Source organism: Diaporthe amygdali (genome assembly GCF_026229845.1).
Source record: "Diaporthe amygdali strain CAA958 chromosome Unknown NODE_17_length_903054_cov_64_435670, whole genome shotgun sequence".
Lineage (NCBI taxonomy): Eukaryota > Fungi > Ascomycota > Sordariomycetes > Diaporthales > Diaporthaceae > Diaporthe > Diaporthe amygdali.
The window spans coordinates 56,081-72,504 of record NW_026517037.1 but is presented as its reverse complement, the minus strand read 5'-3'; the positions used below and the strand labels follow the sequence as shown (position 1 = coordinate 72,504).

Here is a 16,424-nt window from a genome sequence, read left to right as displayed (position 1 = left end):
TCGCCAACGCGACAAGCCGGGATATCGGAGAGAAGCGGGATGACCGACCACGCGCCTTCTCAAGTAAGGCATAGTCTTCCCGTCGACGCCAAGTTGTCTGATAAGCAGTTTGTTTTACACGTATTTCGTCATCTGAACTGTTGAAGAATACCAGAAGTCACTTTTTAGCGTACATGTTCGGTCCTTGACCGAACCTGACCCATTTAATGTCGAGAAATTCGCGTATTCGGTCTCGGATTACAAATAGCCCTAACCCTTCATCGTTGATTGCCAACATGCTGGAGGATAAGTCCTTTCCCTGACTCCAAATTAGGCATCTCCGCCGATTTTGTCCTAAGCTTTAATATCCGCGTGGGGTGAGGGGGAAAGTTGCACTAGCTACATCCCCGTGGCTCCCGAGGTCGGGCCGTATCCACTTATCACGATATTGACGTACATTCGGAGACCCCTCAGCTTCAAGCTAGCTCACAGCTGATATAATGTGCCCGCAGACCTACCAGCCGTGCCTGTGCGACAGAGTGTTCCGTGGTTTCCGTATCTCGAAAACACCCTGAAGCTCTGAGATTATTTCCACAGCAAGAATCAACTCCAGATACGCAAGATGGCTGACAAGGTATTCAATGTCTCTATAATCGGATATGGGTAAGGCCACCCCTCTCTTCGGGAGAGAAACAAGGAGATAACTGCTGTCTGGGCACTGACATGACGGCAGACTGTCCGCAAAAGTCTTCCATATTCCCTTCGTGGCGGCAACAAAACAGTTGAAACTGCACTCCATCGTCCAGCGCAAGCCCTCCGAAGGCAACTCCGCGCCTGAAGATCACCCAGAGGCCAAGCATTATACCTCGATCGACTCCGTACTCCAAGATCCCGAAATCGACATCGTCGTCCTATCTACCCCGCCCAATACCCACTTCGACCTTACAAAGAGAGTCATCGAGAGCGGCAAGCATGTCCTCGCCGAGAAGCCCTTCGTCCCGACCTCAGCCGAGGCAGAAGAGTTGGTGAAGCTGGCAAAAGAGAAGAACAAGTTGCTCTGCGTGTACCAAAACAGGAGATGGGATGCAGACTTCCTGACTGTCCAGCATCTTTTCAAGGAGGGCAAGCTGGGCCGGATATACGAGTTTGACACGCACTTCGACCGTTACAGGCCGGACGCTCCTAGGTCATGGAAGAGCACGCTGACCATGGCCGATGGCAACGGCGCCATCTACGACCTGGGCACACACGTGCTCGACCAGGTCTACGTGCTCTTCGGCAAGCCGACCACAGCCTACGGCAAGTTCATCAACCAGCGCGAGGGCAGGTTCGTGTCGGGCACCGGTGGCCTGGAGGACGAGCCGGACAGCATCGATGCCACGCTCAGCTACGCCGACAAAGGCCTGCTGGTGCACGTGCGCATCGGGGTGCTGAGCGCCGAGAGCAAGCAGCCGCGCTTCTGGATTCGTGGCTCCAAGGGCAGCTACCATAAGACGGGGCTGGACGCCCAGGAGCCGCAGCTCATAGGCGGCATGAAGATCACCGACGCGGGCTTCGGCGTCGACGGCGCCGCTTACAACGGTACCATCGAGGTGGTCCAGGAGGACGGCTCCATCCAGGACTTCACCTTCCCCAACATCGAGCCTGCAACATATCTGAAGTTCTACGAGCTTCTTGCCAAGGCCCTGGTGTCGGGGAAGCAGGAGGATCTGCCTGTCCCCGCGCAAGAGGCGGCAGAGGTCCTCAAGATTGTCGAGGCCATCAAGGAGAGCGCTCGCACTGCCAAGGAGGTCTCCGTGGCATGATCGCCGAGGAAAACATGGGAAGACGGGCCGTGAGTCAGTGATGGCTGATGCGTGTACGTACACGAGGTTCTGTGGTACTTTCACAGCTCCTGCAGATTGTCACTCTCCTTATTTCGGGTCTTTTATGAGGAAGCCTTGTTACCCCTGATACAAGAGCCGTAGACGCTCTATGCATATCGCGCAAGCCGGAAGGATTTTCCTTTAGCATAAGATATCCATGTGTCCAAATGATTTCACCATTCATCCACAATTCATGAGGGCCGTACAACGCGTTCAGTGCCAGTGATGTCTTCTGACCACTCACTCCTGTCCCACAATGAATCATCTACCAACCCGCTAAGGTCGACGATGCTTCCCTCTCTTCTTCGCCTACAGCGGTGTACGCCCTGTACTTGTGAGGTGGCGGCGCATCCACCGATATCGCAGCTTTTCATGGAAGCTTCGCTCGGCAGTTCAAGTCTGGCTGACCAAGATGCTGGAGCCAGATTGGACGGCCCTGCACGTCTGATAGTCTATCTGACAAAGTATCCACCCGGATCGGGCAATGGGGCGCTAATGACTTGAATACTTTCCCAAAGTCAGTCTGTGCTCTTCCTGGCAGTGGACAGGCCTGTAGTCAAAGGATTATACCGCTCAGCATCGCCGAGCGGACACGAGCAGCCTACGTTTATGGATTCATTTTGGTTCTATGAGGATCGCATACCTCGCAACTAGAATGCTGTTTGATCCGAAATACCTCGCTGTTGTCCTTCTGAAAGGTGGCAATATCATTGCCGTGGTTGGTTCATGCATACGTCAAGGAATTGGCCACGTTGTCTCACAAGTCAACTGGATTGTGGTCAAGTAAGCTGATCGAAAGTCATTTCACAGTGCCTTGTCAAATTCGTGAAGATAAATCTTAGAGGATGAATGATGTGTGGCATATGATTATGATTTACGTTTATTATGTACGTGAACCTAGCAAAAAGAAAGTGTGTGACTTGACAAAGTCGACGAGGGCTTCCAGGCTTTTAGCCATTTCAAATGAAAAAATGCCATACCCCAACTCCAAGGCCATCGAATATTTTACAGCGAAACCAAGGTCAATTCCACAGGCACGGGCGCAGTGCAGGTAGCATTGTTCCCAGCATCGTGAGTGCAGATCAGGGGGAAGGTACCCTCATACCGCGGGACCCCGCCATTGCACGTATTGGCGTAATTGTTGTAGTACACACTGCCAGTGTTGCCAGTGTCCTTGTTGGAATTACCGTAGAAGCCAATGTAGTCCGCCGCGCTGCCGCAGGCAAAATGGCCCTCGCCAATCTCATAGCGGCGGATGGACTGCCCGTTGGCTGCGGAGCAGGAAGCACCGTTGGCGAATCCGATAGAGATGGTGTCCGGTGGACCAAAGCCCAGTGGCTGGTAGGCAGCCGAAGGCAGGCCGGTGTAGCAGTACGGCGTGCAAGTGCATGATGGGTCACCGTCGGCACAGACGGTGTTGGAGGCGCTGTTCCAGCACACCCTCGCGTCCGACGGGTAGTTCGGGTTGGCGCAGTCCAGGTTGTGCGTTGAGTTGAACCAATTTAACGAGGTCATGGTGAACTTCGTGGGGACGTTGCATCCTGCTGGGACCGTCACGCCTGGTGCAGTCGAGGACGTCGCTGAAGGCGTGGTGGCGGGCGTCGTAGAGGGCTTGACAGTGCTGGTGCTCAGGCTCGTGCTGGATGCCGGCTTTGTTGTCGAAGACGTAGTTGGCTTCGACGTGGAAGAGCTAGTTGGCTTCGAAGTGGAAGAGCTGGTTTTTGACGAGCTTGTCGTTGTTGAAGTGGAAGCCGGTGCTGGGGAAGACGACACACATCCGCGGTCGTAGTATGTGTCAGAGCTGCCTGAGTCGGCGTCGAAGTTGCCACTCACGGCCACGTTGAAGAGCAAGCATTCATTTCCGCCGAAACCGAAGCTCTTGCACTTTGTGTCTGCAACGCAGCGAGCCGAACATTTTGCGTAGGTCGAGTATTTGCCGCTGCTGTCATAGTCGTAGTTGCCTTTGCCACGATCATACCCTTTTTGACCACATATATCGGCTCTCTTCTGGGGCACCAGGCCGGCATGGGCAAGTCCGGATAACAATGGAAGGATAATACACATGCTTTGAATATTGGAAAGCATCTTGCCTGATTTAAACGATTGTTTATAACGAGAGGTCTGGTTATCTAACTTTGGTTTGTAAAGAGAGGTACGGTCCGAAGGGACTCTTCAAGACAACGCTGGAATTATTACGTTGGAAAGCTGTTGTGTGAACATGACTTTCTTGGTGAGTCCGGGTCAAACGCCTCCTTATATATGATGCACAACATGTAGGCCACCAGGGGGTTTCTTTGTTGTCGAATAGGCTCTTCCACTAGGAATCTGCGTCTCCGGCGCTACTTCTCGTAGCATTGGCTCGGTTCTTCACGACAACCACGTTCCGAGCGGCTGGGAAAGCTAGCATCATGGATAGTCGAGAATACGGCGAGGAACACATTCTGAGCCCCTGCCGGACCATGCAGCTAGAAGGATCTGGACAACGTCTTCCGCAAATGGGGTTGCGCTAACCCAGGGGCCATGAGCTGAACGGTGCGCTCGAGCGCATCAAGCTTACTTGCAAGCTCGTATACTAGATCACTAGTCCCCACCCCATCGGATGCTTTGTCCGCAGCTAGAGCTTCGTGAAACCTCGAACCTCAGCTCTTGGAGAAACAGATTAAAGCTGAAAGCTCACACAGTCCCTGCGTAGGATGCGCTTTGCTTGCTGAACTCTAGGCCAGTTGATAGCGTGGCATATACCTATCCCACTCTCGACTATGTGGTCATAAGAAGATGATCATGGAGCGCTTTCGGAGTTTACGAACAAATGGGCACGAACACCGGATCCAGTTCACCTGATCACCTCTACTCAAGCATTATCTAATTTTCTGCAGATGGAATTCTAAGAAATACTCCACATCTCTTGCCCAGAATATAAGTTGATATGCACATGCCGGAATACCATCTTGGACGGCATACAGGCACGTAGCAAAGGCACCAAAGCGACCGAATACCTGCAAATGCATTTTCCTCATGGCTCGGGTTGCCTTGTACAGAGATGCTGCAGTCGAAACACAGCATACGAGCTCTTCAATTTTTGATGCTCAGCAAGCATTGAAGTCCTGCAAAAGCTACTCAGTGGGCTCTTTTCGAACAGGTTTTCTTCATTCTCCTTTCAATGGATTGTACCCATCCAAGAGTGATCGAAGAAAGGTCAGAAGCCCATTGAGAACTGTTTGCACACATCAGTTACCAATCGTGTCTCTGCGCACGTGAATGTTTTGAGACGTTCCATCTTCTAAGACTCACAGAGATTGGAGGCAGAGCTTGGTGCGGAGTTTGTGAACATATCTTCTCAGCACTCATATACTCTGAATTGAAGGTATCTCGAATATTTTTTTGGCAGACCGGGACTGGAGTTTCGTGTCACGTCAAATATAGGACTGATCTTGTAAGCAACAACCAAACCATACTTGGGAGCGTTACATGTACCAGTCTAACAGTGATAGATGCCATCGACAATCTTTTGCCCGCGATGCTGGTGCCTGGCCTGTGATAATATGCTCGACGGGGCCACAAATGGCTATGATCGGCCGTGTCAGTCTCTCGTACCTTGATAGACATGATCTGCCCACAAATACAGCGTGGACCCGTGCTCCTGCAGGTTATGTCGTCACCCTGATTGGAAATTTTACATCGATGGTGCCACTACCCTGCATGTTTGCTCCTGTTATTGGACAAGTCGAACCCCGAGCTGTGTAACCAGCGGGATGTTGGTCTTACCCACACCGGCGATCTCATGGCCCCTTTCTGGTTAGTACCGAAAGTCCCTGCATGAAGCTCACAAAACTGCCAGCCACCGTGTTCAAGATTATCCTATTCTTGACGACGACTGGCCGTTGTGACGTGGAGCGGCCTGCGTGCAGAACCGAGGCCACCTTGGAAGCATAGCGAGTGTAGAGATGGATGCGTCTAGGCGCCCCAACAGCTATGATCAGGGGCTCGCACCAGTGTCGGCAGAGGTTGCGCCACGAGCTACAGGAACAAGTCCACTGGAGAAGAGCCCATCCATGTTGAACAATGAGGCTGATGTGGCCGATGTGGCTGTTGATACTGTTGGCCGGCGCAGAAAGCCACTGTCATTTTACATGGCTTTTCTGTGTCTTGTGATCATGGTATTTCTATGCTCTATAGACTCGACCATCATGGCAGTCTCAATACCAGTAAGCTACCCCAACCTGCACCGCTGAGCCATACAGCTAACCAGAACAGATCATCACTCAAGAACTGGGCGGCACTACCTTCGAGGCCTTTTGGGCAAACCTCGCCTTCACACTTACAGTTGTCGTCAGCCTGCCAATATACGCTAGCGCGTCCGACGTCCTCGGCCGCAAGATTCCACTCTATACATGCTACGTCCTGTTCTTTGTGGGCTCCATCGTCTTCGCCACCGCCGATTCTATGGCAGTAGTCATCATCGGTCGTTTGCTCCAAGGCTTAGGTGGTGGCGGACTTGACGTGCTCAACGAGATACTGATCGTGGATATCACCACCCTCAAAGAACGACCATTGTACATGGGCTTGATGGCCATTCCAATGGCTTTAGGGACAATTGCTGGACCGATCATAGGTGCAGCTTTCAGCGAATACGTCAGCTGGCGTTGGCTCGGGTGGATGAACATTCCTTTGCTTGGCGTCGACGTTGCCCTCGCCGTCCTATTCTTACGCCTGAAGCCACTGGATGAACCTCTTTCCGACAGGTTCGCTCGACTAGACTGGATCGGGAGCCTCATGTTCGCCATTGGAGCTGCTGCTTTTGTCCTTCCGCTCAGTTGGGCGGGGAATCTCTATTCTTGGTCCTCATGGAATACAATTGTGCCCTTGGTCATCGGATTGATCGTCCTCGTTGTCTTTGCCTTTTACGAAGCCAAGCCGGAGGCGCCGCTGTTCCCACATCGCATCTTCAAGTCTCGAGCGTCGCTCCTGACCCTCCTCACCGGCACGATACATGGTCTGATAATTTACCCTGCAACGACATATCTCCCCCTCTTCTTCCAAGCTGTGAAGCTGCAGTCACCCCTTCAATCTGCGGTGTCTTTGCTGCCATCCTGCTGCGGAGTGGTGGGATTCGCCCTTTTTTCCGGTGTCGCCATAGAAATCAGCCGTCGGTATCTGTGGCAATTTTGGATTTCCTGGATCACAATCTCCATTGGAATAGGCCTTTTATCAATCCTTGACAGGAACTCGCCGGTGGCAGAGACAGCAGGATTTCAGATCATCTCTGGCGTCGGTCTCGGTGCCTTGTGGGCAGTGCCAGCACTCTCCATGCAGGCAAGCGCTGCGACTGTAGAGGACCAAGCGCTGGCCGTTGGCATACTTGTGGCTGTCCGCCTCTTCGGGGCTCTCATAGGCCTTGCAATCGCCTCTTCCGTGTTTGCCAGTATCTTTGAGAAGTCCATTGCTGCCCTCCAGCCTCTACCAGCTGCTGTTGCCCCACTTGGCCAGGCAAGTCAAGCAGTTGGGTTCATTCCTAGCTTGAGGGGCATCGATGTACCCTCAAATGTGCTGAGCCAGATACTCGAGGTCTATCGAGAATCTTTCCAAGTATTGTGGTACGTCATGGCTGGATTTGCCTGTGTTGGCTTCTTTTCGAGCTTGTTCATCCAGGAGAAATCGATAGAAAATGAGGAGACTGGCAAGCAGCATCTGCAGACTCGGGAAAAAGGTGTAAAGTAATTATTGATAATTGATTAACGTCCGATACCGACGAAACAGGCCAAGCCAACCGATGTTAATGTCGGGGGCTTCGCTGCCAAGATCGACGACAACACTCAGACAAGATCCGTCACAAATACCGCCAGTACCGACTGCGATGAATTCATGGATGCGACATCGGGCAACGGCACCGATACCACGAGCCACAGCTCACATTCAGAAGACCCCGGAAAGCGCTCGTACTTTGACGTTCCGAAGTTGTGCCAGAGGGCAATCAATGAGCCTATTGACTACGTCAGCGGCATGCCATCGAAGGGTGTGCGCTCTTCTCTGATTGATGCGATGAACCAATGGTGCCAGATTCCATCCGCTCAGCTTGCGGTAGTCAAGCGCGTCATCGACCTCCTCCACAATGCGTCGTTGATTCTCGACGACATCCAAGATGGCTCCCCATGCGACGTGGCAAGACAGCAACACATTTGATCATCCATTAACAGTGCCACCTTCTTGTACGTACGTGTCGTGCAAGAAGTGCAAGCTACCGGCAATGCGGCGTTGATGACAGTGCTTCTCGAGGAGTTGGATGATCTGCACGTCGGTCAAAGCTGGGATCTTTACTGGAAATACAACCTGAAGTGGCCAACGAAGGATGAGTATTTCAGCATGATCGACCTGAAGACCGGCGGACTTTTCAGGATGTTGGTGAGAATGATGCAGGCCCTCAGCCCTCGACCTAGTACAGAGTTCGTCTGCGATGCTCTGGTATCCATGGTTAGCCGCTTCTTCCAGATGACTATCTGAATCTCAACTCTCGCGAATACAGCAACCAGAAGGGTTGGTGTGAGGACTTGGACGAGGGTAAGTTCTCCTACCTCATTATCCACTGCCTTGAGAACAGCCCCAAATATGCCGACCGGATCATGGGTCTCTTCCGGCAGAGAACCGGATGCTCTGGTCCGATGCCCAGTGTTGCAAAGGTTTAGATTATCCAATATTTGCAAGAGGCCGGATGTTTCGAGGCTTGCTGGGAGTTGTTGAACAAGTTGAAGATCGAGATTGAAGATGAGATTAGGAGCCTGGAAGACGTCACGGGGGAGGACAATCCTCAGATGAACCTTTTATTGAAGCTTCTGAGTGTTGAGAACGAGAAGCCCAACAAAGCTGCAGTGGTCGTACATATAGGGCCATAGTCATTTTATCACATTTTACCACACTGTATTCATTCCCTATTGACCCGGAACTGCAAGTCAGTAAAAAGTAGAGCCGTCTTAGAGCCGTCGAAGATGACAAGTTTTAGTGTGAAACAAGGCTTGGTTGTACCTAATATCAAGCTACGATGGAAACAGTCATAAGTCGCATGCTATTGCAGTTGACTTATGCTGTGGCTGGCTGGAAGAAAACTGTTGAACAAAATTGATCTTAAATTATCTAACTCTTGGTACTAGGAGCGAAGTCCTCAAAGAAGGAAGCCCCGGCATCAACGAGCACTACCGAGCTGAGCCTTGATCCTTTGACCGGGTGAGATAGGAAGCTGCTGACCTGTTGATGTCTCCCACCCTTCTTGCTGCTTACCACCCACGGCATAAGTGCTTACTCCGGGTACGGTTCACACGAGGCATCTGACCTACATTAGAAATCCAGGAACCGTTCGTTCCGAACAAGTGGAGCATTCCGTCACAACGTCAAAACCCCGATGCCCTGCTTCCCTCCAACTGTTATTTAACTTCTCCTCGCAGCATACACAAGTCCACCAGACCTATTTCGAGATCCGGATCTGTTCACAAACACAAGAACGACTCGACCGCAGCTCTAAGAACCAAGAAGTATGGCGTTCCCACAACCTGAGAAGACAGAGGGGTTCACGCTTGTGGTAAACGCCACCATCCAACCCGACAAAGTGGATGAGTTTCTCGGTCATTTCTGGGAAGTCTTCAAACTTGTGACAGCCGAGCCAGAGTGCCTGAGCTTCGAGCTCTTCCGGTACGCGGACACCCCAAACAAGGTCAAATGGATTGAGAATTGGAGCAAGAGCAAGGAGTGGCTTATGACGGTAAGGAAATCTTCATCTTTTCTGCCACGATGCACTTAAATCCCCATTTCCATACCCCCGTCTTTCGCAGATTGTCAGTATATGACCAAAAGAAGATTGTGGGAATTTCATTGGATTAAAATACCGATCTCTGACCGTCGTTGCAGCACCAAATAACCAAGGATTACATGAAGTCATACATCGAGGCTACTGATAAGCTACTGATTGGCCAAAAGGAGTGGGAGATCTTGGAGCGGTTTGGTGGTGAATGGGCTCGGGCTCAGGAAGGTATCTACAAGAAGGCTTAAATGTGAACCTGATGAGATATTCATAAGATTCTGCCTAGGCAGAGAGAGTTGAAAATCCAAAAACCTGGTCGTCATGTAATTTGGGCTGTACTCAACGCTGTCTTGGAGGAGGAGGTATACAACACCCGAACAAGGGTACTCTGCTCACCTTCTATAAGAAATTCAGTTCCGAGAACCTTCAATATTCGTAGGAACCCAAGTGTGCTCCTTCATTGGAACAAAGTAGTGGTGGGAGCATATGCAAGGGATAATGTGGTACCGGGTGTACCGTTTCATTCTAGTTGTAGCCAATTGGATCTTTGTCTTAATTCATTTGATGCAGAATGGCAGTGCTGCATGTGTCAAAGACAGTGCCAGATGTCGTGACTGATAGGTAGAGACGGTCTCGTAACTGATTCTGTTGTTGTCTGTGAAGACAAGCGATGTGAAGTTTTATTTTCATGAGCGAATTCTCAGTGTTCATCTTATCCCAAGGAGAGGCCATGACAGAATGGAGCCACATGTTGCTCCCAGTCGTTTCGTCCGTGACACCCGTCGGGAAGCACGTCCAAATCCCTCGACTGCCAGACCTTTTCAATGACCGACCTCGTCTGCGAGATATTGGAAACAGAGCTCCCAGCCATCTTGTCAAGAGCGAATAAAACGAAGTTGCGTCCATGGCGTGGTACAGTCGATGTTTTTGTTTCCATTGTCCAGACCAGGTCTTCCAGTGGGTCCAGCTCAACAGCTGCGACGAAGATAGACCATGCGAGCCCGGCCGTGACGTCTCGCTCTAGCAGTACAAAGACAAGACGCAGAATCTGAGTGACCGCGGTAGTTACTCGCGGAGAGCGTGGTTGAGCACCGCGAATGGCGCAGTCGAGATACAAGACAGCCGAGAGCCTTTTCAGCTCGGCCGTTGTTTGTAAAATGTCATCCTCAGGATCAAGCACTCGCTGCTCAAGTCGGCCAAGTCTGTCCTCTAGTGAGAACGCCTGGGACAGAAAGTGGTCTGAAGTTGCTACAGCAGGGTCTCTTGACCGCTGCCGACTCAGTTCCGTGATCTCGCAGAGAATCGACACAAGCTCCGGCGAACATCCCAGCCATGCGTCGGTGTTGTTGCTAGTCCAGTGAGCCACCCAAAAGTCGCCGTCAAAGATTGGCTCTTCACCACAGGCTGTCCGGCCGATGATGTCTTGATAGGCAAAGAACCTCTCTGAGAAGCCAACCAGCTCGAGCGATGATTGGCTTTGCGGTGCTGCAGAGAGGAGCGCCTGCCTGCGCAGCCGGATGAGATCTCGGGCGCCTTTCAAATGCACGACCCACCGCTCGTCGCAATCGCGGATGATCCCCATGAGGCAGAGCATCATTGTGATGACAAGTGTCTCCGGGTCGAGGGCAATTTCGTTGGTATCCGTCATTCCCATCCTGCGGCTGAGATAACGAAGGACGTTGCCACAAAGTCTCAGCGCTGTTGGCTTGAAGGTGGCATCTTGTCTTGCACGGTGGCTGGCGGCGAGCGCAAGTATTGAGTTCAAGACTGCTGACGACTTGGATATTGAGAAAGGGAGAATCAGCGTTGCGAATGGAGACTTAGACAGTGGACTCGGTACGGTCAATGGGCACAATTTTTGAATGTAATATGTTAGAAGTGTTGACTGCAGCGCGTCTAAGGATAGGAAAGATGGCGGCGGGCTGATGTTCATTGTTGTCGATGCCTGTTCTTTGCGCAGTTGACCGAGACGCATGGAAATAAGTGCATTCGGTTCCAGAACATCATCGCTGTCGACAAACTCGACTCTGGCTTGATCATGATGGCCGGATTGCGAGTCCAAGGGCAGGTGCCAAGTCTTCGGATCTGTGGAGGCGACGGGAATCAAGGCGAGGTCTTCGTTGACCTGTCTGCCAAAGGTGGTATTCACAAAGCTGTAAGCGTGTATTGGCGGGAAATCGCACCACAGAGTGTCCTTGAGTCCCACACCGGTAAAATCCGGGGATTTTGCGGCGAGTGGGCCCTTTGACCATACTCCGCTGCGGCCGAAAGCCAGTCCTCTGGAGTTGTACTCGTCTTCCCACTTCAAAGTGGATAGGGGCTGGCACTTGAACCCCTTAGCTTGGCACTGCCGACAGACGGGCTTCGACTCGTCGCATTTGATCCTGCGGACTCGACATCGCTGGCAGCCGGTCCTCGTCCGCTTCCGGCCGCTCTTTGGTGAGGCTTGCTGAGGCATTGATGACAGATTGTGGTCTAGACCGATGGTGGCTGTGAGCCTGCGCCGACAAGACTGCACAAGACACTGCCGTGAAGAGTCGGCTGGGGAAACAACAAGCTGGGCCACCGACTCGTTCGTGGAGACGAGTCAAGGCCTATGAGTCCGGAGCCGAGTGGAGCAATTTCTCCGAGGAAGGGGAGCCCGGGTATCTTATCGATGGCGTGCAAGAGTGGAGTCATGAGAATGACTTCGTCCGAACCTCGTTCCGTCAATGTGTGCATCTTGTCAAGGTTTCTTTCTGTTATGATCAAATCTGTCAGTCTGATTTCTATTTCCACTTGCTAATATTCTCATGAGTGAATAACTTCAATCATCGATGCACTCGAGCTGTATCCACGAAAGGAACCATTGAGATGCTCCAAGGTGACGGGATCTCTCTAGAGACCTCATGCTGGGTACCTTGTAAACCTTGTTTTGACCATTAATGTCATGATTACAAAAGCCTCCAGGACGTTGCTGGAGGCATTTCTGACTCGCAAATGTGGTAAAACGGGGCAGTAGACTAAGGACAGTACTTAAGTGACTATTGCATTATGCCCGGTTTCATTTCTTTATTAAGTGTTGCAGAAGGATTGACTTGGACGCTGTTGCTTAGTTGAAAAGTTCACTCCTTGATGTTTATTTAGATCGCAAGCACAGGATGCTTGTTGAACGGACTGCTAAACATCTCCTTCACTGGCGACAAAACTCAGATGCAGCCGTCCCTGGCGGATGGTTGCGTGCCCATGAAGAACGAAGCCAGACTCTACGAAGAAATATTAATTTGTCTTGATCGTTCTTTCGAGAATCGAGTTTCATCAATGCTAGTCGCCGTCGGAAGAGGTTCAGTGTTGTTCCCCAGGGAAGAAGCTGTGGGCGGAAGAGGACGGGCCCGGAAATGATCGAGGACTATTGGCCAGGTCTCAAGTCAAGGTAAGCCAAAACTCAAAGTAGAATGTCTCTCCGCTTTATATCTTCTGGAAGTTGAAAGTCAGTCACTAGGAGCATGATGCAGCAGAGTGGCATCTGGGGTAAGTACGCAGAGAGTACCTCAGCGCTGTGAGAGGCGAAATGACTACTCATTTCTGTCAAAATTCGGGCTAGAGAGGAGAGAATCGAGCAAAGTTGATGGTTTGCGGCACAGTGATGGGGGCATCAATAGGAAGAGGATAGCGGATGGCAGCATCTAATGTGCTGGCCAGCTCACTCTCTGCTCTCAAGCAGCTGCGGGTGGGTAGGAGTGGTTGGACGCCCAGATCAGCTCTTACCAGTAGCCCAAAATCTGGATCGCTCAATCAAGTCGAGGAATGGGAGGGCAAGAAAGAACAAAAGATGAAAAAAAAGAAGTCCTGGCAGAGACGAGAATCGAACCCTGGTTGTCACCCTCCAGCTTTCCCACCACAGTCCCTCGCTGGACCACCCTGGACCCGAGAGCAACCCGGGGACCTGACCACTCCGCCCAGGTGGATTTGTTGGAATGGGATGAAAAAGATGATTCATAAGGGGGGAAACGTATGCCCCCCCCCAAATGCACCCCCCCCCCTCGGCCCCTGCCTCTCAAAGAGTGAGATGCAAGCTGCCTGCTTTTGCCCTCTGCTTGGTGGGTCTCTGGTGCGCGTACACAGCGACCATGGCTTCTCGAACTCTAAACCTCTAATCATCTTAAGCTGGTCTTTAGGGGGGTGAGGATTTCTAGTCTCAACGTTATTCTTGCCGCCCGTGACTCCCTCAGATCAGAGACTGCTTCCTGTCATACGAAGCCTGCATTTCCACACCACTTCCACGACCATTTGCATTGGCCATTTCCATCGAAATTTTCCTGCTGATTGCAGTGTGTGTGGAAGGCATGGAAAAGCTCAGCAAAATCTATAACAAGCATGTAAAACCTGCCTCGAGGATGCGAGAGTTCAATCGCTGTTACCTTCGGTCCTTGACCAGCAGAAGTGAAGATATCGTCAAAGTACACTGATCAATTGGCCCAACTGATGAGAAACTTATTTACAGGAATGTGCAGGCACTCACAAATCTTCAATATTGACGATTTAATTAACGTGAACGTACATCTGATGGACGACGATGATCGAGATCACGTCTGGGGTAATGGACTTGTAAGACTGTAGATAGATCTCCAGGGGTCAAGCCCGATCGGGCCTAGAATCGTTTGCTCGTGCGCTTCAGGTCTGGGATCGGTGCCACAAGCGGCCAATGTTGATCCGCTGCTTACTGCTTACTCTGCGGGGCCGGCTCGAACCTAAAGTCAACGACTGGTTGCTCTCATTGACTGCTCCACATCATACATAAAGAGGTGTGACGTTCTTCACATCTTTCACTCAGATGTACTCACGCAAAATCTAGCTCTCATCATCCAATTTCTCCCACCGTTCATTGACACAACAAGGCTCTAGGTCTGATTCAGCATGGACGAGAAGCAGCCCTTCCTGGCGCCGACAGCCGACCCTGAGCCGCCTCGAGCTCGAGCTCAACGGCCACGGCCACGACACGCCAGAGGCCTGCTGCTGTTGACCAGCTTCTTGGCCTGCTTTGCCGTGGTGCACTACTCTGCGAGATTCCTACTGTCTGGGCGCCACCACCAATGCTCACATCATCACCACCAGAGCCAGCGACACAGCTATGAGGGCGAGCACATCAGCTGGGAGACATGCGGCGAGATCAGCGGCCGGTCCGTCGAGTGTAGCACTATCACGGTGCCAATGGACCAATTCAACGCCACCAATTCGGGCGACAAGGTCTTCACCGTGCCATTGATCCGCATGCGCGGGAAGAATGCCACCCAGAACCTGCTGCTGAATCCCGGCGGGCCCGGCGGCTCTGGCGCCGAGTTCCTTTTCCGCCGCGGCGACCAGCTGCATACCATTGTCGGCGAGGGGTTCCACCTGCTGTCCTTTGACCCGCGCGGCATCAACGGCTCCACCCCCAAGGCCCTTTGCTTCCCCGATCGTGAAACCCGCCGTGACCTTGCCGCGCCGCCGGCGACGCGCCTCATCGAGGATAGCGGCCCGTCCTACGCCTACGCCCATAACTTTGTTCGGGGCTGTGCTGACACGATGGGCGAGCACGGCCTCTACATCAACACTCCACAGACCGCCGCCGACATGAACAGCATCCTGGACGCAGTCGGGCAGAAGGACATGGTCTACTGGGGTTTCAGCTACGGCACGCTGCTGGGCCAGACCTACGCCGCAATGTTCCCGGAGCGGTCGCACCGTGTCATCATCGACGGAGTTGTCAACCAGTTCGACTGGTACCAGGAGCTTGCCAGTTCCGAGGATCTGGTCGACACGACGAAGGTGCTCGAGGGCTTCTTCAGCGAGTGTATCAAGGCGGGCGAGGACTGCCCCCTGTCGACATTCGCCAAGTCGGCCGATGAGCTGCATGACAAGGTGCTGGGCTTCGCCGACAGCATCTACGAGGAGCCTCTGAGCGTGTACATCAACAACACCTCCTACGGACTGCTCGACTACCCCAAGATCCTCTTCGAGGGCATCTTCCCCGTCCTTTACAAGCCCGCCAACTGGTACCCCCTCGCAGACAAGCTCGCCAAGCTGTTCCAAGGCAACGCGACCGAGGCGTTTCTGGCCTACGGGCAGGGCGACCCGTTCGGGCTGGATGGCGACGCCAACACCTTCGTGACCCTCAACGACATGCGGTCCGGGCCGAAGTACTGGCCGCAGGACCGCCAGTCAGCGCTGGAGATCGTCGCGCCCGCCTTCAACGCAAGTCTATTCGGGCCGGCCATGTACAGCGGCGTCTACGCGCAGCAGCAGTGGCGCATCCCGCAGACGCACACCTACGTCCCGCGCCGCGGCGTCGAGACGGCCCACCCGCTGCTGATCCTCTCCACCACGTACGACCCCGTGTGCCCGCTCGTGTCGGCGCGGTCCGCCAACGACGCGTTTGCGCGCTCGCAGATCGTCGAGGTCAAGGGCTACGGCCACTGCTCTGTGGCGGTGACGTCGTCGTGCCTTGCCAAGCACGTCAGGGCGTTCTTGTACAATGGCACGCTGCCTGAGACGTACACGCAGTGCGAGGTCGATGGGCCTTACTTCGTCAAGCCTGACGAGAACGGCAAGGCTGTGGCTGCGCTGCGGGAGTTTGATGACCCTGAGGAGGCGAGGATCCATATGGCGCAGCTGCAGCTTGCGAGGGACCCTGACTGGCCGGTCTGGTTGCGGCGGTGATCATGAGACAGGACATGAATAAAGGACGTGCTCAAACACCGAGCTTTTTATGGCTTTGCACTTGTATGTGATTATGTCAGATGTCATAGTATGAAATCATGGGCAATGGCGAAATT

General features: G+C 52.7%; 6 protein-coding genes across 6 annotated transcripts; 4 read left to right on the top strand and 2 right to left on the bottom strand.

The window, feature by feature from the left end:
* Positions 1-601: 601 nt before the first annotated feature.
* Positions 602-1,784, top strand: J7T55_004989 (oxidoreductase domain-containing protein; the record flags this gene model as incomplete). Its single annotated transcript, XM_053144343.1, has 2 exons — positions 602-642; positions 713-1,784. 2 exons carry the CDS (start codon positions 602-604, stop codon positions 1,782-1,784), a joined length of 1,113 nt encoding a protein of 370 aa, XP_052992714.1.
* Positions 1,785-2,849: 1,065 nt separating this feature from the next.
* Positions 2,850-3,929, bottom strand: J7T55_004988 (uncharacterized protein; the record flags this gene model as incomplete). Its single annotated transcript, XM_053144342.1, has 1 exon — positions 2,850-3,929. The coding sequence occupies one exon, from the start codon at positions 3,927-3,929 to the stop codon at positions 2,850-2,852; it is 1,080 nt and encodes a 359-aa protein (XP_052992713.1).
* Positions 3,930-5,788: 1,859 nt separating this feature from the next.
* On the top strand, positions 5,789-8,524 carry J7T55_004987 (uncharacterized protein; the record flags this gene model as incomplete). Its single annotated transcript, XM_053144341.1, has 5 exons — positions 5,789-6,049; positions 6,099-7,553; positions 7,602-7,957; positions 8,039-8,243; positions 8,318-8,524. The coding sequence occupies 5 exons, from the start codon at positions 5,789-5,791 to the stop codon at positions 8,522-8,524; spliced, it is 2,484 nt and encodes an 827-aa protein (XP_052992712.1).
* An 842-nt stretch (positions 8,525-9,366) lies between these two features.
* J7T55_004986 (uncharacterized protein) lies at positions 9,367-9,878 on the top strand (the record flags this gene model as incomplete). The annotated part of the gene is made up of 2 exons (XM_053144340.1): positions 9,367-9,591; positions 9,738-9,878. The coding sequence occupies 2 exons, from the start codon at positions 9,367-9,369 to the stop codon at positions 9,876-9,878; spliced, it is 366 nt and encodes a 121-aa protein (XP_052992711.1).
* Positions 9,879-10,342: 464 nt separating this feature from the next.
* On the bottom strand, positions 10,343-12,088 carry J7T55_004985 (uncharacterized protein; the record flags this gene model as incomplete). The annotated part of the gene is made up of 1 exon (XM_053144339.1): positions 10,343-12,088. One exon carries the CDS (start codon positions 12,086-12,088, stop codon positions 10,343-10,345), a length of 1,746 nt encoding a protein of 581 aa, XP_052992710.1.
* Positions 12,089-14,526: 2,438 nt separating this feature from the next.
* J7T55_004984 (uncharacterized protein) lies at positions 14,527-16,308 on the top strand (the record flags this gene model as incomplete). Its single annotated transcript, XM_053144338.1, has 1 exon — positions 14,527-16,308. One exon carries the CDS (start codon positions 14,527-14,529, stop codon positions 16,306-16,308), a length of 1,782 nt encoding a protein of 593 aa, XP_052992709.1.
* Between the last annotated feature and the right edge of the window lie 116 nt (positions 16,309-16,424).